The sequence below is a fragment of the Rhinichthys klamathensis genome, unplaced genomic scaffold, assembly GCF_029890125.1.
Source record: "Rhinichthys klamathensis goyatoka isolate OS25496 unplaced genomic scaffold, OSU_Roscu_1.1 h1tg000569l_1, whole genome shotgun sequence".
Taxonomy (NCBI): Eukaryota; Metazoa; Chordata; class Actinopteri; order Cypriniformes; family Leuciscidae; genus Rhinichthys; species Rhinichthys klamathensis.
This window is the reverse complement of record NW_026607035.1, coordinates 596,255-617,560: the sequence shown is the minus strand read 5'-3', so window position 1 is coordinate 617,560 and position 21,306 is coordinate 596,255. Positions and strand designations below refer to the sequence as shown.

General features: G+C 40.5%; 1 protein-coding gene across 1 annotated transcript; it reads left to right on the top strand.

Annotated features, from left to right (window-relative positions):
- Positions 1 to 103: 103 nt before the first annotated feature.
- On the top strand, positions 104 to 20,983 carry smg6 (SMG6 nonsense mediated mRNA decay factor; the record flags this gene model as incomplete). The annotated part of the gene is made up of 18 exons (XM_056239667.1): positions 104 to 2,307; positions 2,466 to 2,658; positions 2,990 to 3,100; positions 3,276 to 3,382; positions 3,638 to 3,716; positions 4,537 to 4,647; positions 4,730 to 4,942; positions 5,774 to 5,835; positions 11,183 to 11,328; positions 11,440 to 11,556; positions 12,014 to 12,188; positions 12,272 to 12,488; positions 14,717 to 14,884; positions 15,044 to 15,211; positions 15,340 to 15,484; positions 15,565 to 15,782; positions 20,054 to 20,135; positions 20,765 to 20,983. Coding segments are annotated over 18 exons (4,647 nt in total), but the record flags the coding sequence as incomplete, so codon positions are not given.
- Between the last annotated feature and the right edge of the window lie 323 nt (positions 20,984 to 21,306).

The following is a 21,306-nucleotide window of genomic DNA, read 5'->3' as shown; positions in this document are numbered from 1 at the left end:
AAACACTGGATAAGTCAGCCTTCGAAAATTGTAATTGACTATGTGAGGCCTCGGAATCAAAAGGGCTAAGAACCACTGCCCTAATGTACACTTTAGCCAATAAAATATATTTTTCTTTTTCTCAGAATTGCAAGAGGAGGGTAAGAAACAACGACAACGAGACAGTAAACGTCCAGACCTGCAGTTGTACAAACCTGGTTCTGGCCATCCACGCAAACATAAGGACAACTCAGAAGGAGCTGGCTCATACCCTGTGCACCCACCGGATGATTGTGGTTTGGGTAATGACACCAAAATGCCTGACGGCTCACCTACCAGTCCTGGATGCTCTCACATCCCTGGTATAGACAGTGGAGACTTTCCAAATGATGGTCAGCCTAAAACGAATCATAACACTAAAGGACACGTTGGTGGCAAGAACCACCTGCTTGTGTTACAAGATGGAAATGCTGTTAAAAGCATTGAAGGTGCTGGTACGCCAAGGTCTCCGAAGCAGTCACGAAAGATGCGAAAGCCAGACCGTGAGATATATCAGCCAGGGGGGCGAAGGTCTCAAGGAAACAAAGAGACCGGGGCGAGCAAAGAATTAGATGGGGATCAAAGACAAGAGGAAGAAGTGGGTGGGAAATATGTCGAATCACTTACAAAGGGTGAGAAAGAGGAAAAGCGCAGAAACAGGCGTGGGAAAGATGGCAGGAAAAAGCAAGAGTCCAAAGGAAGTGTAGACTCCCCCTCTGCGAACAGAAATGAGAATAATGTCGAGAATATCACTAGTAACATCAGCAAACTCCAAGTAGAGTCTGAGGAAGGTAGAGATGTTGGTGGGCAGGATGGTGCAAACCGGAGAAAACCTAGTGGGGAAGGACGAAGAAGCCAAGCAGGTGAAGAGAATGGAGGAATCGGAGAAGACAAAAAAAAGGAGAGGGGTAATGGGAAATCCAAACCAGGAAGGGAGAAAGGTAACAACCAGGTCTTTGTCAAAAAAGAGGAAGGGGAGGGAGGAGGGAAAGGTACAGAGGCAGCTCAGCCTGAAGGAAAAAGGCAGAGGAATGTTGGCGCAAAGGAGGTGAGCCATAACCAGAACATGAACCGTGAAAAACAAATGGGGAACAGGCCGAAAGAGAGAGGGAAACCATGTGAGAGAACAGATTCAAACCGAGTCAACGCTGCCTCAAAGCGATACTCTCAGTCAGACATCCGGCGACCTCGAAACCGCACATACAGCACGAGTTCGGCCAGTAGCGGGACCAGTATGGACGGTCTGGCTGAAGCTGAGAGACTCAGAGGAGAGGGTCGGCAGTTGTCAGCACGCGCTGTGGAGAGGACCACTGGACAGAGAGAGTTCGTCCGAGGGAACCTGGCCCGCCCGAGGAGACGGACAGCCCGGACCTTGTCCTCCACAGATTCGCTGGAGGAAAATGAGGCGTGGGAGCTAGCAGATAGACGAGGCAGAGTTGCTGATGAAGCCAAGAGCACCCACAGGGGTCCTGAAGGGGGCGGAAGAGGCCAAAGAGTGCCTGCGCCTTGTGGTCGAGGAGGAATTTTGAGAGTTTCTTTGGACAAGCATTCTAATGAAGAGCAAGCGAGCCGAAAAAACCCTAGAGGTCGTGGGAGGGGAATCCTAGTTCTTCCTGCCCACACTGATCTAAGTTTAACCCCTGAGCCTGGGCCTGGGCCTCAGCTTCGAGGAATGAGAGGAGGAATGGGTCTGGGCCGAGGAAGAGGCGGCCGTGGAGGAGGGGCAAGACGACTTTGGGACCCGAATAACCCGGATAAGAAACCAGCGCTGGTGTCAAGCCAACAGTCCAAGCATGCATCTCTCCCGCAGGCTTTGTACTTGCAGCAGGGTGGATGTGGGCCGTTGCACTTCCTGGATACTGATGACGAGACTGCAGGAAGTCCTCCTGTTCGCCAGGGAGAGTATTTTCAAAACCAGCAAGCTGCTGCGATGGCTTACTACAAATTCCAGAATTCCGACAATCCCTACTGTTATCCGTTACCAGCCAATTCCCCAAACACCCCGCCACGCTATCCATACCCGTATCACATTCCCTATCAAATTCCTGGCTCTAATGGCATCTATCCCACCTCTGCTATGCCACCTTTTTATGGACCCTATGGGCAAGGTGGGCCAGGTTATCCCACTCCAGCGGGATCTAGTCTCACTCCAGAAGAGGCAGAGGTGCAGACCAGAGGAGAGCTGGGAAAGCTGCTTCGGCTGGCTGACAGTCAGGAACTCCAACTCAGTAACCTGCTGTCCCGGGAAAGACTGAGCCCAGAGGGACTGGAGAGAATGGCCCAGCTCAGGTGTGTATTGAAAGTAAAAATTTAATTTTAAATAGGAAAACATGCGATTTGTTGTATTAGAGTTCTACAATTATACATTGAATGTCATTGTCTTATAATGGACATTATTCCAGCCTGGTTACATTTTTCCTTGCATTTTTTTTCTGATGTTTATCCAGGGCTGAACTCCTGACGCTATACGAGCGGGTGATTTTGACAGACATAGAGTTTTCCGACTCTCAAAACCTAGATCAGGCCCTATGGAAAAATGTGTTTTACCAGGTGATAGAGGGGTTTAGGCAGCTTCTGAAAGACCAGACCTCAGACACTGCCCCACAGATCAAAACCATGCTGATGACCATTCTGGAAGAGGTAGATAATGCACAAAGTTGTCTATATCCCCCTTGTGAAAGTCCTTGTCATTTTTTCTCTCTCCCTGATATCAAATTTACACTACCACCATATATAATGTGGTAGTGTGTAAAGCATTTAGCAGATGTTCTTATCCAGAGTGACCTTCAAAAGGACTTAAGTTTTACATTCAGGATGATTTATTGTTCACTTGTTCTTTTGAAATAAAATTGTGAATTACTTTGTTAAAAATAAAAAAAACCTTTTATTTTATTTTATATAGCATCACTCAGCAAAACAATAATCCATTTGTGACTGAAAGTGAAGATGCAATGTTTATTTTTTGCTCTAGGGGGGAGTATTCTTTGATTCACTTCTACAGAAGTTGCAGACAGTGTTTCAGTTCAAGCTGGAGGACTACATGGACTGCATGGCTATACGAGCAAGACCTCTACGCAAGACGGTACACAAATACTATAAATTACTTCGGAATATCGGCCCAGCTGTTTCCTTGTCTTAAGGGGTTTGCTATAACAGGCTATATGCCTATATATAAATTATAGTTTGTTCTGCTATCGTTGAATAGAAATTTATGCAAGCACATTCAACGAGTGTGAATCCACTTTACCTTGTTTCAGGTCAAATACGCTCTGATCAGTGCCCAGCGCTGCATGATCTGTCAGGGCGATATCGCACGATATCGTGAACAGGCTAGTGACTCTGCTAACTATGGGAAGGCCCGCAGGTAAGTCTGTCATGGCTACATTAAACTTGAAGTTACTCACAACCAGAGGTGTATTTATAGCATAGTACAATATTTTGATATACATACATGCGCCTTTGTTTATATCATGATATATTGACTGATGATAAATTTAATTAGTGCAACATAAATCATTTCTTTCTTTTTTTCCCTTCATTTACTTGTGGGAAGTCATTGGTTAAGTTGTGTTGCGTTTTCACATTTCAATGTTGACAATTTGTCTTTTCTCTTGTTCAGTTGGTATCTAAAAGCTCAGCAGATTGCTCCGAAAAACGGACGACCCTACAACCAGCTGGCCCTTCTAGCAGTGTACACGGTGAAACCACCCGCATAACATTAGACAGTGTGTTAAAATGCGTACATTAACTTTTTAATATAAAACTTTGATATACACTACCGTTCAAAAGTTTGGGGTCAGTGAGAATTTTATTTTTATTTTTTGGAGGAAAGAAATCAATACTTAATTTGATCGAAAGTGACAGTAAAGACATTTATAATGTTACAAAAGTTTCTACTTCAAACAAATGCTGTTCTTTTGAACTTCCTATTCATCAAAGAATCCTAAAAAAAAAGAAAGAAAAAACTGTACAACTGACAGACCAACAACTGTTTCAACATTGATAATAATAATAAATGTTTCTTGAGCATCAAATCCTCATATTATACTGATTTGTGAAGGATCATTTGACACTGAAGACACTGACACTGGTGATGCTGAAAATTCAGCTTTGATCACAGGAATAAATTACACTTTACTATATATTCACACAGAAAACAGCTGATTTACACTGGAATAATATTTAATACTATAACTGATTTTTGTTGTATTTTTAATCAAATAAGCGCAGCCATGGTTAGCAGAAGAGAATTATTTTAAAAGTATTTAAAATCGTACCGACCCCAAACTTTTGAACGGTAGTGTATATTATATCAATACATATAAATATACAAGTATTTACACTTTTATTTAAAAATTGCCTGTTGAATCAAATCTCAGACTGGCAAAAAAAGTTGTAGGCTTGTCAGTTTTAAACCATTTGTTTCTTCTTCAATAATTGCTTGTAGGTTATTGGCTTAAATGACTATTATTAACATGAAAGTTAAACTAATTTATTCTCCTCCCATCTCTCTTTTAGAAGCGAAAGCTGGATGCTGTATACTATTACATGCGTAGTCTTGCTGCTAGTAACCCGATCCTCACAGCCAAGGAGAGCCTGATGAGTCTGTTTGAGGAAGCCAAGCGCAAGGTATGCATGTTAACACCACTCTTTCAATAGAATCAAACTTTTGGTTTCTGAGTGTCATATTTGTTCATCTCTCCCAACCTAGGCTGACCAGATTGAACGCAGACGAAAGCAGGATTCAGATGGAGGTACCCATGGTTCCAGAGGTCATGTGGGTGGGCGTCGTGGCGAGGACGCCTCCCGTGTGGAGATTTGGATACGTCCGAGTGGGAATCCGGGCACTTCTCGTCCAACAGGCAGTGAATCTGGAAAGGACTCTGAGCAGGATGGAGAGCTTGGAACTTTGAGTGCCAGTGATGTGAGTGCTTTTGAAAACATAGTGTTATTTGTGCTGGGTTACTTTGATCACAATAAAAATCTGAGGTTATTTAATACTTACATAGGGCCGCAATGTTTAGATTGCTGTCACTGCCCTAATCTTTCACTGATCTCTTAAGTTTCAGAGAAATTACCCAAAAAAATGCCACCGTTGCTAATACATGTCCTGACAAATAGATACAATTTTTATATATTTAAAAAAAAAAATGTTTATTAAGAAAGATTCAGACTAGCAGTCTGTTGCACTTTAGGCAATAAATATTCCTCTGAGGCACACAAATGTTTCCACAAATCTTTCAGAAAGCGGACACAAACAGGCAGACGCACGCAACGACACGCGTACAAACACCCGTGCGCATTAGCCAAAGAGGTCATGTCAAATTGTTTATCAGTTGCACAGGATGAGGCTGACTATGAGTCACCCATCAGTGGCAGAAAAGGGCGTCATAGTGCCCTCATTTCGGTAACCTTGGATATTTGCCCACGTCAGCATTAAGTGGACACTTATACTTAAAAGAAATTTGACCTTTTTCCACCCCACCATTGTTCTTTTGTCAGGTTTAGCTGGTTGTTTTAAGCCCTCTGATTCTGGCTTCGGGCAATACTCCGATTTAATTAAATAAGTGCTTTTTAGGTTTATCTGCCAATCAAGTTGCCCATTCTGTGGCGAGTTGGTAAATTTTCTGATCATTTTGTTTATGCATTAACTCTTGGTGACTTTTTTTCTTTACTACAATCTCTATAATTTCATCCATTTTAGCTGAAGGTAAATTGCGCATTTACTTATATTTTTCTATCCTTTTCTTTACAGCTCAATAAGAGGTTTATTTTGAGTTTCCTATACACTCATGGAAAGCTCTTCACTAAAGTAGGGTAAGTCTTAATGTTGACAGATTCATTGTAACCAGCAGTTTTTACACTGTGTTGTTATGCTTTTAAATTGACTTTTGACTTCGAAGGTCATCTCAGTCCAATCATATTGAGATTTCAGAGTGCTGATTTTTTAAGAGAACCTAGATTATGTATCATTTGCAATAGTGATGCACCGATGTGAAAATTGTGGCCGATAACCGATATTAATATTGCTGTTATGGCCGATACCGATATTTACCGATGCCGATATCTCTGTATAGAAAACACATAGCGAGGATTAGGGCTGCACGATATTGGTAAAAAATGACATTGTTTTTATATCGCAATATATATCGCAGAAAAATAAAATATCGCAATTTCACCAGATGACTTGAATAGCTCTTGGAAAGAATGAATCATTCTAGAATGACTGGGGTGGTTTTGTCATGGAGTAAATCCGCATAGAAACTAATATTAATAGAATGTTAACTAATGTAGTTAACTAGACTTTAATAAATGGAACCTTATTGTAAAGTGTTTCCGATGTGTCTCTTGAGTTCATTGTTGGACAGATCAGTTGTTTTAACCATTCATTAAAGTGAATCGGTTCAAAGGAGTCATTAGTTCGCGAATCGGACGTGTCATTAACGGACCACGGCACACGTTGTGTGATTACCCAGGCAGTTTAGGACATCGCACAAGATTTGTCTCAACACAGAAAACATTTCATCACTAGATTAGGGGTGGGAGATATTGACAAAAATGAATATCTCGATATTTTTGTTCAATATCTCGATATCGATATTCAGACGATATTTTTGCAATCCTTCAAAGAAATGTGTGCAAACTGGCAAAGAAGGTTCAGTTGGTCTTTTGACTTGCTGCATTTGATTTGACCTATTATTGTATAGAATTACTAGTACATAAAGCTATGAGACATTATTGATTTAAAGACTCCTAAACTTTTTAAAATAATAAAATATTATTCAATAAAGTCTTTATTGTTCTTTTATATTTTTAATCGGGGTGTAACGGTTCACAAAATTCACGGTTCGGTTTGATACGATACAGTGGTGTCACGGTTCGGTACGTTTTCGATGCAGCAAAAAATAAAGAAATGCCATAGAAATGTAATATTTATTAAAAGAAAAAATATATTTTTAAATAAGTGTGAGTTTTCCTACACCTTGAAACTTTTAGTTTTATAAATAGGGGTAATCTTTGAAGGATGAACAAATAATGTTCTGGTCATCACATTAAAAATAACATTTAAATAACATATAACATTTGAGTTTTGAAGTGCTGGAAAAAGATGTGTGACGTACTTGTAAGCATTTTAATATTTCTGCAAAACTTTCATGGTTACAAGATAGTGTTACTACATTAAATCCATGGTGAATGATCTGTGGACTTAAAACCTATAGTTAATTCATGGAACGATGTTTCTCCTGGTTTCCACGTCAGTGCTGTTTGATCCGTTATTAACGGAGAAATTGTAACGCTTCTACTAGATCTCGCAGCGATGTTATTACTTAAGTGGCGAATTCAAATGCTTTGTTTACGCTTCTCTTATGTAGTAACGGTGTCGGCTCGCGCTGCACTGACATTCGTCCGAACTGATAAACGGTCCGTGAAGCACAAAATAATGAGTTTCGTTCCGCTTTCATTACATTTGCCATTTGATGTTGGGCAACGTTGTGGTGTTCGCTCCAGCGCGGATTTTGGTCGGCAGGAAAAATGGTCCAACCACCGGAATGGTTCGGTTTGTAATGCGTACCGAACCGATCTCTTTGGAAAAATGTATTCCATCTTTTGGACTCATTATACAACGCAATTTTCTAATGATGCAATCACGAAGCTCGCCACTTGAGGACGCCACAGACATTTAAGAAAAACTTTTTAACTTCAGACTTCATTTTTCCGCAAACAACGCACATTTTGCCTTTTCTAGCAGCTATTTTATTAATCGTACATCGGCTTTACTCTTTTGGATTGTTGCTTCAACCTAAGAAACGTCATAACACACAGGTAAGAACTTCGTAGTTGTATATTGCAAATTAGTAGCAGCTTTACTCTCGTGCAATTGAGGAACGATCGTGATTTTGTACAAAAAATAAAATAAAATACAGTCAAACAAACCCCTACAGTATTAAAATCGCTACATATGATTGTTTAGAAGGTTAGTGTGCGTTATTTGTTTTCTCTTTAACTTCCTTCAACTCTTTTCATGTTTGGGGGGTCGGATTGTACAAATTATGAAATATTCGATATCCCAATTTTGCATATCGTCCAGACAACAATTCGGATATTATCGTCTAAACGATATATCGCCCACCTCTACACTAGATAGATTTTTTTTTTGTTTATTGAAAGTGTGGTTTATGTCATCTTAAAGGGATACTCCACTTTTTTTGGAAATAGGCTCATTTTACAACTCCCCCAGAGTTAAACTGTTCAGTTTTACCGTTTTTGAATCCATTCAGCCGATCTCCGGTTCTGGCAGTACCACTTTTAGCATAGCTTAGCATACATCATTGAAGTGGACAAGACCATTAGCATTTCTAAAAAAAAAAATGACCAAAGAGTTTCGATATTTTTCCTATTTAAAACTTGACTCTTCTGTAGTTACTGTAGGCGTAATGATATGACGCAGGGCCTGAAAATAGGCCACCTTCCGTCAACACAACGGAACTATTTTCAGGCGCTGCGTCATATCATTACGCCTGCTGCTCTCATGGTACGGCAGTGAAGTTTCTTGATTATTACGCAGGAATGCGAGTATAGTTCCTAGCCATATCAGCCTAGAAAATCGCAACTTTACATTTTCTGTCGGTATCCCTTTAATGTGTGGAAAGCTTTTCAGAGAAGGCAACGTTATTTTAGCACAATTCACAACCAGCGGTAGTTCAGAAAAAAAAACTTCGGTCTTCCGACCTTTTACCATCGTGTATTCTCAAAGATATTCAGTCAACTCAATTCATTAATATGCGCGAGGGAGGGAGAGAGAGCAATACAGTTTGAAGACGGCGAGAGTGAGTGCACGTTGCGTGCGCGACCGGGGCTTTCACTCTCTCTGCTCGTTCTCTCAGTTAAACAAGCGCAGCAGTCAGTCATCTATTCTACATCACTCACCGGTCAAATAAGGATTTGGCGGGACAAAAATATGCCTTAGTAAGGCTGACAGAAAACTGCGCGCAAGTTCCAGTCTTCTTGCGCTTGATGTTTAAACTGACAGGACTTCCGCTGGTATGTATGCGCTCGTGCAAAAACAAACATCCCCGCCCCCACACTCACATCTACACACACGTTAAATACACAGGAATGATTATCGGCCTGTTCACATCGGCCCTATTTTGACATCGGAACGATACCGATGTGTAAACAATTGACCATATCGGCCGATATTATATCGGCGGCCGATATATCGTGCACCACTAAAAGTTCCAGAGAGGAACTTTTTGGGATCCGAACAGGTTCATCTGTATCTACAGCATTGACTATAAAGCATATTTGATTGGAAGTTCCTGCTTTAAATTATATTAGGCAACTGTTTTATTCAGAATTTTTTTAATGGACATTTTTAAAAAGATTTGTCCTGGGAAAATGTAGAATTTCAAATATTTATTAATGTTTTAATTTTGCCATAAAAAAAGCCTTTGCTGCTTATATAATAGGGTATCCGCGGGTCCTTAAAAAGTCTTAAATTAGATTTTAAAAATGTATGGCCTTAAAAAGTCTTAAAAAGTCTTATTTTGACTTATGAAAGGTCTTAAATTTTCAATGGCAATTTGAGTTAGACATATCTAAATGTTTTCCAAATTAAAACTATCTAATTAGCGTACTTTTTTATTTATTATTCGTTCTTTGTGGAATTGCTCGTTCACGTGACATTTCGCATCATATTCGCGCCAGCATTACGTCTGTCTCCTGCACGCGAAACAGCAGGAGAGGAGAAGAAAGCTGGTTAATTTCAGTTCAATTGTAAGTTCATTCTTTATGTGCGTAGTGGTGTGCGATGTGTATTGTCTATTATGATATTGTAATCATTGTTTTACTTTAACGTTAACTATGTAGGCTACGAGGGCGCACTGCGAGCTGACATCGCATTTGTCTCTCATGCTTGCTTTCACTGCGTGATGTGTCAGTGCAGTTATAGGTATGTTCCCTAATAGACGTATAAAGTTTTTGTATTTTATATATCATATGTTGTTATCATACAATATTACATCAGCAAGAGGGCTGTTTTCCCGTGCACAATAGCAAATATGATATTTATTTTATATAACAGTTAAATTAACATTGTTACATTTTATAAAAAATATTGTCAATATTGTTTGTTTTCCCTTTATTTCGCTGACGAGAATTTCAAAATGAAACCGTAGCAGAGTCTCAATGCAAAAGACAGCGATGATTTCTTGACTGAAATCCGCGTTTTGAACGAATCATTTTAACGATTCAATGAACAATCACTTGCAGTTCCTGAATGAATCAGCCGTTTGAACAAATCGTTTGAATGACTCCCTGAGACAGTGACTTGCCGCCACCTACTGGCGGGTTTAGTTTCACATTTTAAGTACCCTGTAATTAAAATGTTACAATTAGAAATCAGTTCATATTTAAATATTGAATTAAGAATTGAAAGAATTGAATATATCATAGCTTTATTTATGCAATTGTAAATGGAGTATAAATATATTAATGCCAGTTCTGATGCTGCTTCTGTGTCTCCTCTGCACTGCAAAGATGGATTTTGATTTAATGATTTAATTTAACTGGTAACAGTGGTATTGTGTTATTATTCTAATATAATTTAATTTGAATGTTAGAATTTGACATAAAAGGTGATGCATACCTCTAAGTAAAAAAATAAATAAAAAAAAGTCCATATATGGGGGAAAATGCCCCTGGAACTCAATTTAAGGTTGCAAATATTGCCCTTTAATAAAAAATGTTAATTCCTTTCACTGCTGTGAACTGACCACTGCATAGAATATGAAAAATATGAATATCTTCGTGAGTCAGCTGTCAACAACAGGCCTAAACCAGCCATGGTACCAGTACACAAACACAATCAGTAAAATATCATCTAATTATCATCAACAAAACTTTGAAAATATTGAGACATTTTTTTTTCAATATTGCGCACCCCTAATGTAAGGTATTAATTTTGATTTCTTCAGGTCTTAAAAAGGTCTTAAAAAGCCTTAAATTTGACTTTAAAAAGTGTGCAGATACCCTGATAATAAATAAATAAAATATCTACAGAATCTGTGACATGCTGGTAAATACCACAGAAATTCTTTTTTTTTTTTTTTTTTTTTATATTCTGGTGTATTCATTTGCATAATGTGTTGTGTTTGGTCCTCAGGATGGAGAGTTTTCCTGCTGTAGCCAGTCGAGTGTTGCAGGAGTTTCGGGCTCTCCTCCAGCACAGCCCCTCCCCCCTCGGCAGCACACGCATGCTGCAGATCATCACAATTAACATGTTCATCATCCATAACGCACAGATTAGAGGTAAATACAACACTAGCAGCGGCCATAGAGCCTCTCCAGTCCATTGAAAATAATCTTTCTTGCTTCCCACTTTGCTATGCCACTTAATTTTTCTCTCTTTCTTTCTCATAGCTGAAAGGCAGGGCGAAACTCGGTCTGTATTGGAGGAGCAGACCATATCCCTAGGTTTAGCTATGTTTGGTCTTCTTGTCCAACGTTGCACTGAGCTCTTGAAGGAAGCGCCTGCTGGTGAGTAGATGATGTGTTTCAAAACCTAGTGTGCTGTCTACACACACAGCATTATAGGTGCGCTCTAAAAAGGTAGACAGTGTAATTAGATTGGATACTTCTTTAGGCCAAAATTTGGACTGCACAGAGCTTGCAATACCACTGCGTTACAGCATTACTTTGGGGGGAAAATGATCTAAAATGACGGCATGAATAAATTGAGTCAGGTCTACTGTTCCCTTTATGTAAACTGACTGAGTTTGAGTGAACATTATGAGTTACTATCTACTTAGTTAGGATTCTGTCTTAGAAGAGAGCTGCCTATGTAGACCACAACAGCTAGGTTTTGGAACAAAAAAATGTGCATTTTTTACATTCTTAGGAGGTAATTCAAATCATTGTGGGCAAAAATCTCAGTATTTGTGAGCCCTATGCTGCTTTGTCTGATTGTTTGCTTTCTCTTTTTTGTCTCCCCCAGAGTCTATCCCAGCAGAAGAGCTGGGGGAGTTTGATGAGATGGATGACGAAGAGGGGATGGTACGGGTGTCCTCCTTCCCTCCTGACCTGAGAGAGCTGCTGCCCAGCATGAAGGTCTGGTCCGACTGGATGCTAGGACACCCTGACAAGTGGAACCCTCCTCCCTGCAGTATTCAGTGAGTCTTGCTTGCAGTACGTTCACAGGACTGTGTTGATTTGAAGCTGAGCTGGAGTAATATGGTTCTGTGTGCGTTTATAGGGGGAGTCCAGATGTGTGGCAGTGTCTTGCAGATCTTTGCAACTCTTTCTCACACGTGTATCACGGTGAGGTTTTGCTGTATAAAGCTGATGCGGATGGAGAAGGAGACGAGGAGCTCAGAGTCCTGCAACTGGAGGAGGACAAAATGCTCTCTGGCTTTGTCCCGCTGCTCGCTGCCCCACAGGAAGCCTGCTATATAGACCAAGGAACAGATGCGGTCAGTAATGTACACGTCTATGCATACTAACACATTACATCACACTGCCAAATTGCATGCTTGGGTGGATAATATATCTAAAATTAGGACTCAGTAGATTACAATAATTTGCAATTTAACCTTAATTTAAAAAAAAAATGTTAGTTAAAAATGTACTGTAGATTATTTTAATAAATAAATTAGTTACTTATTTATTTTAAACTCAAATTTGCTAAAATGTACTGCCTCCTGGGTGAAAGAATGTATCAAAATTAGTGCTCTTAGTAGATTCAAATAATAATAATATTAATTCTTAAATACTTTTTTGATTCTAAGTTGATCAAATTGGCCTTTTTTATTTTATATTTATTATGTAGTCCATTCATTGTTAATGCATTTTTTTTAGGAAAGAAAATAGTCGATAATAATTGAATTCTAAAAAAAAATTTGATTTATTAAATCAATGAGCTGGTCTTATCATTTACTAATAAATGTGAGTGAAAACACCTGTGCTGCCTTTCTTATTCTGATCACACAACTCAATTATTTACTTGAGGCAAATTCATTGTTCGTTTTATGATATTAATCACATTTAAAGGCACACTGTGGAACTTTTCAACCTTTATAATATATTACCAAAACCCATTGAGATGGTACATCGACTTACAATAGGTTGAATGACACGTCTGCCGTAGCCTGAAGGTGTCTGTATCGCTTTTACTAGCACTATGTAACTTCGGGGTTCGGGTAGGAACCCGAGCACAAAAAGAACTACAAAATTCGACCGCTTTACGGCATACGTCACTTCCCCCACCACCCACAACTTCCTCAGATTCTGACGTGAGTGCTCAACTCGCGTTTGATTGCCGTCTGTATGTTTTTGTCATGGCCGAACCAACAGCTACAAGGAAGAAGGCAAAGGTTTTGTCAGAGGACACTAAAAAAAAGAAAAGGGCATAGTGACAAATGAAAAGCCAGGACGAGGATCACCATTGGTCCAGCGTTCGCTCGCTGGCGTGAGCTAACGTTACACGTCTATGGAGCTACAGGAGGAGGATGGGTGCCCGACCGATGCTAACGCTTGCCTGCACACAAATGCCGTTTCCAAGGTGACACAGATAAATCATATAAGCAGTGTAGTATTGTCTGGTATTCCGGCCACAGCCGATGGTGTTATGAGTGTAATAAAATGCCCACAGCCCATTGTTCATTTCTACACACAAACACAGCCCGCCACAGTGCAGGGCTCGAACAAATAAAATCGACTCATGTCAAATGTAGCTGCTACATTAAATGTAGTGAACGTTCCCACGACTCAGTGCCCACAAACACTACAGACAACATGTCCCACGGTTTCTGTAAAACGAAACCAACACACATAGCTTACAGTCAGCTCAGGCCGACGGTGTTTTTAGTGCAGTAAATGTGCCCGCCGTCCCGCGCCCACATTCACTCACAGACATGTTAGCACTAATGGTGTGTTCACACCGAACGCGAATTTAATTATTTCCGCGAGTAGATTACATACAAAGTCAATGCAAAGACGCGAATAGACGCATCATTCGCGCCAGGCGTTGCGAATGACGCGAATTGGGCGACGCGTTTGCCGCGAATGTCTTCCGCGCAAGTTGAAATATTTGAACTCGAGCGAATGTTCAAGCGTCTAACTAGACGCGATAGACGCGTATTTGACGCTCTATTCGCGTTCGGTGTGAACACACCATAAGCCCCACGGGGCTCGCCCCGCTCGCTCTCTCTCTCTCAGCAGACTGCTATAAGGGAATCGACCGCGGCCAGGCTGCCCGCCTCAAACACTGCAAGCACACATAATCTAAAGCAGTGGTTCTCAATCCTGGTCCTAGGGAGCCACTGCTCTGCACAGTTTGTATGTCTCCCTCATTTAACACACCTGATTCAGATCATCAGCTCGTTAGGAAAGAGCTTTATTAACTGAAGTGGGTGTGTCAGATAAAGGAGACATATAAAATGTGCAGAGCAGTGGCTCCCTAGGACCAAGATTGAGAACCACTGATCTAAAGACACGGGAAGCTGACCCACTGTCTATAGGCGGACCGGTTGACTTTTGCGACAGTGCTGCGGAGCTTGTGGCCTCTAGGGACGCTAGACGTGAAAGTTACAGGTCGAGCGCCACTAGTGGCCAAAAAGTTCCGCAGTGTGCCTTTAATTGAATAAAGTAACTTTAGCCGCTGTAGTTTTCTCACATCTGAATGATTGTTTCTGTATTCTAGGCTATAGCAGCTGACTGTAAGAGAGTGACCGTTCTGAAATACTTCCTGGAAGCTCTGTGCGGGCAGGAAGAGCCGCTGCTGGCTTTTAAGGGAGGAAAGTACATTTCCATGGCAACACCTCTTACAGCCGGCTCAAATGCCGAGAACAAGATGCAAACGCAAGAACTGGTAATGCAAACCTCTCATTTCCTGGATGTATGAAAGAGAATTTCATTGTTTTGTTTTGCTTTTCCCTGAATCATTGACAGTCTTTTTCCAGTAACCCACCCAACAGAGTGTGCGGTTAACTATCTGGACAGAGCACTGCTAATTCCACTGTTTTCTCAGGAGGATGATGTCATTGTGGAGGAATCGTCTCTCTCTGCTTCAGAAGGGGAGATCGATGGAGAGATTGAAGGAGACGTAAGCGAGGATGATATCAGAGAGCTGAGGGCACGGCGCCACGCTCTCACACACAAGCTGGCACAACAGCAGAAACGCAGGGACAAGATTCAGGTATCTCAAGATGCTATCTTCTTTATATATACACATTGTCTACTTCTAATGTTAGTCAGTGTTTCTTGCACCAGAATAGATCAAGCTAATGAATTAGAGCTGACAAATTGTCTGTTTCTGTCCTCCAGGCTGTTCTGCAGATGGGTGGGCAGCTGGAGATTGAGATCAGGCCATTCTATCTGGTCCCTGACACAAACGGCTTCATAGATCATCTGGAGGGCCTGAGGAAGCTTCTGGCCTGTGGGACGTACATTCTGGTTGTGCCTCTTATCGGTGAGACCCTCTTTGATCATTAAAATGCACGGAAATGTTGTGCTCTTCCTTTCTGTCTAATGTTTCTGTTTTTGTGACAGTGATCACAGAGTTGGACGGTCTGGCTAAAGGGCAGGACAGTCGTGAGGGGATCAGTAATGGTGCCCATGCCCGACAGGTGCAGGAGAGAGCCAGAGCAGCGGTCATGTGTCTAGAGAAAGCCTTCGAGTCTAAAGATCCCTGCATCAGAGCGCTCACCAGCCGAGGAAACACACTGGAGTCCATCGCCTTCCGCAGTGAGGACACCTCTGGACAAAAGGTCTGCGTTTCTTCCACTTTGTGAAAGCATGGTGGAGCTAATCTATAGGGGTGGGGGGAAAAATCAATTCTTAGATGCATCGCGATGCAGATGTGGACGATTCTGAATCGATTCACTAATGTCAAAAATCGATTTAAAAAAAAAAAAAACATTTGTAATATATATTTATAATAACGTAATACTGACGGAACGCAAAAGACGAAACTCTGAAGCGCGGAAGTGCAGTGCCGTCTGTGGCGTGCACATAACAGAGACGCGATGGCTGAGCGCGAAATCAAAACACCCTCCGCGTTAAAAGCTGACGTGTGGACATATTTTGGCTTCTATGAAGTTGAAGGGGGAAAGGAGCTGGACAAGAGCCACACTATTTGTAAGCTTTATAGAATAAAACTAAAATATTTCGGAAACATGATGAAGCCATATGACACATTTCCACCCAGAGGAGGAAAAACACTCGGCTGTAGGCTACCGGCAGTGGCGGTCTTAACATAGAGGCATAGGTAGGCGGCTGCTTGGGGCCCCCTACCAGCGGTCGTAGTAGGGGGGCCCCCCAACCAACCTCAAAAATATATATATAAAAGAAAAGAAAAAGCCCCTTATCATCATGAACGCTTCAAAGGCATAGTAAATGTTATTAATATTCTTAAGAAATACGTTGAAATGTTAAAGTAGTAGTTAAAATGTCCAGTTCATGGTTATCTGTCCCTACACATAACACCCCCTACTTTCGCAATAAAATGGACTAGTCCGAACGGCGCGCGGCGCGAAACCGCGAAAGATAAACATGACTGGAGGACTGGGAAGTACACAACGAAGCAAGACGAGTCTAAATGTGAAAATGAAACGAAGTTACCCAAGCGGCTCAAATAAAAGAAAAAAAAGACAAAAGACACCGATATGTATTTGGCAACGCTGCCAAAAATGACAAACTTTTTTACGCCTACTGTTGGGGACACATGCCGCTACAGCAGCAGCTGTGAAGTGACGCTAGTAGTTGAGGATAACGTGTAAGTTATAAAGTTACTGTTATACTGAAAGGGCAAAAGTAAATATGACATTTATTATGGGTTTATCTGATGATTGTTTTAAGTTCACGTAAATTAAAAGTTGTTATATATTTTTTGAAGCCTAACAAAATGTAAATTTTTTGGCTTTCAATTACACTGTAATTAGGGATGGGGCCGATCCGATCCAGTATCGGTATCGGGACCGATACCAGCGTAATTCACGTATCGGATTTTCCCGATCCAACCTGCGGAGATATCCAATGTCTGCGCTTTAACGTTGTCTGCTGAAATGACTCCAAAAGTGATTCCCGCCGGCTAGTCTGCTAGCTGGCTGCAAACTGTGGAATGGATTTCCTGAACGGAGGCGCGGCTCAATGAGACACAGAGTTATGAGACACGCCTCTGCTCAGGAAATCCATTCCGCAGTTTGCAGCCATCTAGCAGGAAAGCATTGAGCAGCATTATGTCCGCTGTGGAAATACTTTACACTGGAAACACTGCGGAGCAAGACAGAAAAAAGCAATGTTTGCAAAGCCGTAATTCAGAGAGGTGGAAGCTCCCTCGCATCGGTCAACACAACGAATCCAATCAAACATTTAAAAAAGCACCACGTTAAAGAGCACGAGGATTTTTTAGCCAGGGGGCAGAAAGACAACGGGAACCGTTTTATTGATAGAGAAAGTGCGTGCGTGTGTGTGTGTGTTGCACACTGAGTCCGAAATTCGCGTCCGATATTTTCGCACGTTAAAAAATAAATACGTCCTCACGTTATGTCAATCACGCTTGCACACTGCCACTGAAACTTTCTTCCGTCAAAAAAAAAAAATTTGAATCGGGTTCGATTTTCTGCGTTTTTCGCATCCGTAGCAAGCAGTTTGAATGGTGTTTTGACAATTCAGAGCCACCGAATCACGAATACGATTTCGGACTCAATGTGCAAGGGCCTTAAGATGTTTACAGTTATTGCACTTTTCCTATATTTCTAATATTTTACATTTTAAAACCTTGATTTGTTGATGCTACAAGAGCCAGTGTACTTGATTTGTGCTGTTCAGATGCACACTGTTTTATTGTTAGTGTGTCTGTAAGATGTTTACACTTGCACGTTTCTTATATTTCAAGACTCAAGTATTTGACATTTTGGGAATGTAATAAATATTGACATGACAATCAATTTGAAACCCTTACAGTTGCATATTTGATTTCAGAATGGGATTTTTCCTGTTAACAGGATTTCCTGTTTTTCTGACTTCCTTTTCTGACCTTATACTTACCTAAAGTTGCCTTTTGGGACATACATGCATACATACGTACATATCATACTTGCCTGTTGAGAGGAGTTTATTTCAGCATCATATAAAATCAACAACAAACAGCTCTGGTATCGGAATAGAATCGGTATCGCCCGATATCCAAATTCAGGTATCGGGATCGGATCGGAAGTGAAAAAATGTGGATCGGTGCATCCCTAACTGTAATGTTGGATGGCTGCTATAATTAATGTTTAAAATTAGGGGGAAAAAATCATTTTTACCCAGACATCAATAGCTGTTCATAAAAAGATGCCATTAAACAAGTATTTAAAATATACTGTCTTTATGTTGTCTCTACATTCATTTGTAGATTAACTGTGAAATTATTACATTATAAAATATATAAACTAATATAAACCTATAAAAATGTTTGTTTGTAGAATGTTTTAAATGTCAATCTCATGTGCAATGCCAATTGCAACCTCATACAAAGTCAATTATTCATCTTGGCAATATTTGCTAATATGGCTGTTTGTGGGGGTTTACCCTAACTATGTGTCTTGCTGGTTATATTGATATTGATTTGATCTTAAAAAAAGAATAAACAGTGCTGGGTTTCCTGGCATTTTGGCAAAGACAGGTATTATCTGAAACCTTATTCTCTGTTGGGGAAGGTTTTTTTTTTTCTCCTCTCCAACCTTTACTTCCCCGTAGATTAGCTTTTCCTAACATTCAGTCGGTAATTTTTTTTTTCCGTTCTCATAAAGATGGGATGGGGGGCCCCCATACGTACCTTCGCTTTGGGCCCCCAATTTGCTAAATCCGCCACTGGCTACCGGTCGTTGTTATATTATTAATTTACTACAAGTATGCTGCTAGGTCAGGCACACATTTATTTTCCTGTTGGTTCTTTGCAATGTTAATAAAAATATATTGTATGTTAATTCTTTATGGGTCATTACTTTGTACTTTTAAAGCAAAGTATTTATAGTCACACACACACACACACACACACACACACACACACACACACACACACACACACAAAAAGATTCAGATAATCGATAATCGCTTTAGCATCGAATCGGAGCCCTCTGAATCGTAATCGAATCGAATCGTGAGGTGCCTAGAGATTCCCACCCCTACTAATCTACAATCTTTGGTTCAAACCTCAGTTCTATTCAATTTCTTCTTTCCTTATTGTTTTATTTTCATCTAAACCACTGTAAGTTTGCCATCAAGGTGAGGTGTCATCAGTAGTGGTTCAGCTAAATTTAAAAATATATTTTTTAGCCTATATGTTTAAATATGTATTTGCTCTGAAATAGCATTTTATTTTATATTATTTTATTACAGTTGGGAAAATATTTTAAAAGTTATTTTAAGTTCACAATATTACTGTATTTTGATCAAATAAATGCAGTCTTGGTGAGCATAAGAGACTTCTTTCAAAAACATTAAAGAAAAACACTGACCCCAAACTTTTGAACTGTAGTGTATATGCACCAGTATAACAATACATAGTAATAATTTTTACCAGAATCATTTTTGTTGAGTTCTGCGATGAGACAAATGAATTGTTGAATTAGAGTTTTGAATCGATTTAAGCACGCAGTTCAAACTGATTCAGACACGGAACTGAACTTAACTCTATAGCTACTTTTGATGCTGAAGGTCAACTCATCAGTGCTCTTTATTTTAGTTGAGTTTTTTATTAGTTAAGGAAAGCATCATTTTGATTAAGAGATTGTCCTAAAAAAATCTGTCTTAACACTCTCATATAAGTCACAAGACAAGGAGAGACTGCATAATTAGTCTAACGGTGGTCTTCAGGGAATGTAACATTCAGACACAGTTCTGTGGTTCGGAAAACGTTTTCATGTCAACCTGCAACTCTAGTGTGGAAAAACCCCTTTAGAGGTTCATTTTAAAGTTCACAAATGCACATGGGACTATAAAGTCTATTTTAAAGCCACCCACTCATTGTCCATTTCTTTCCATCTTTCCCCAGGGCAACAACGATGATGTCATCCTGTCCTGCTGTCTCCACTACTGTCAGGACAAAGCCAAGGACTTCATGCCTGTGGAGAGAAGTCAGTTCACTTATTTGTACTTGTTAGGGGCCGTTAGCATTGTCATTTTCCACTAGATATTTTCCTCTAGATCTCATCAGCAATTCGCGATGCCGGCTCAACATCGTGATGTCTGTCAGCCATCGTCTATCGGCCCAACCCTAGTTAGTCTTCCATATTCGTATTGCGATAACTAGCTGAATGCACATTATCCTTCTTATTACATGACTACCTGCCATTTAAGTAAATAAATTGACTCAAAATGTTGATTTAATTTGATATTTTATTAGCTCATTAAACACAAAGCTTTCACGAAGTACAGGTCTTAGCAAGTTCTTATCAGTTCGGCTGCCACATCATCAAGCTCCGTCAAAGAACGTCTCAATTTAAAGGATCCTTTGAAGCCAGCCATCGTTTCGCGTCCTTTTGAAGGATACATTAAGTGTTTTTTCAATATCGCACATATCCTATCGGAATGTCACGACTAACCAATCAGATTTAAGCATTTCAGAGAGCATGTAATAAACATAAACACCTTAAAAGCATCCTGTTTATAAAAGCAAGAATACTTTCTATACAAATGATCTTTGAATTTGTTTGTTTCTTTGCATTTCTTCTTCCTGGCTGACCAGTTTTGTATTCTCCACCAGATGGGCCGGTGCGGTTGCGCAGGGAGGTGGTCTTGCTCACGGACGACCGCAACCTACGAGTCAAAGCTCTCACACGCAACGTTCCGGTCCGAGACATCCCCGCCTTCCTGATCTGGGCTAAAGTAGGCTGAACCGCAGACCTGACCTACTGCTGTACAAACCAATCATCCTCCACTGAGGAAATGATGTCACAGAGAGAGGATGAATATAAAGGGGAAAGATACAAGTTTTTTTGTCGAACCGACAAAAAAAAAGAGCAGAGTGACACATCAAGCTACTTTAACAAGAAAGAATGGAGGATTTCCCCCTTAAAACGCAGCGTGCATAGACAACCGCTTACTTCGGACATGGTTGGAGAGGTTGAACGCAGCTTAGCTGATTCAGGGGGGTTGATGATTAAAGCGATGAAATGCTGTATGAAGAGGAAGCAGGCGAGGTGTACCTGTGTGAGCAAGAGAACCCAGCATCAGCTGCTCTGCTGTTTAGAGTGTCAGCTTGTAGTGTTTGTGTGGAGTCACACGCAGGCGGATGAGCTCATTCCA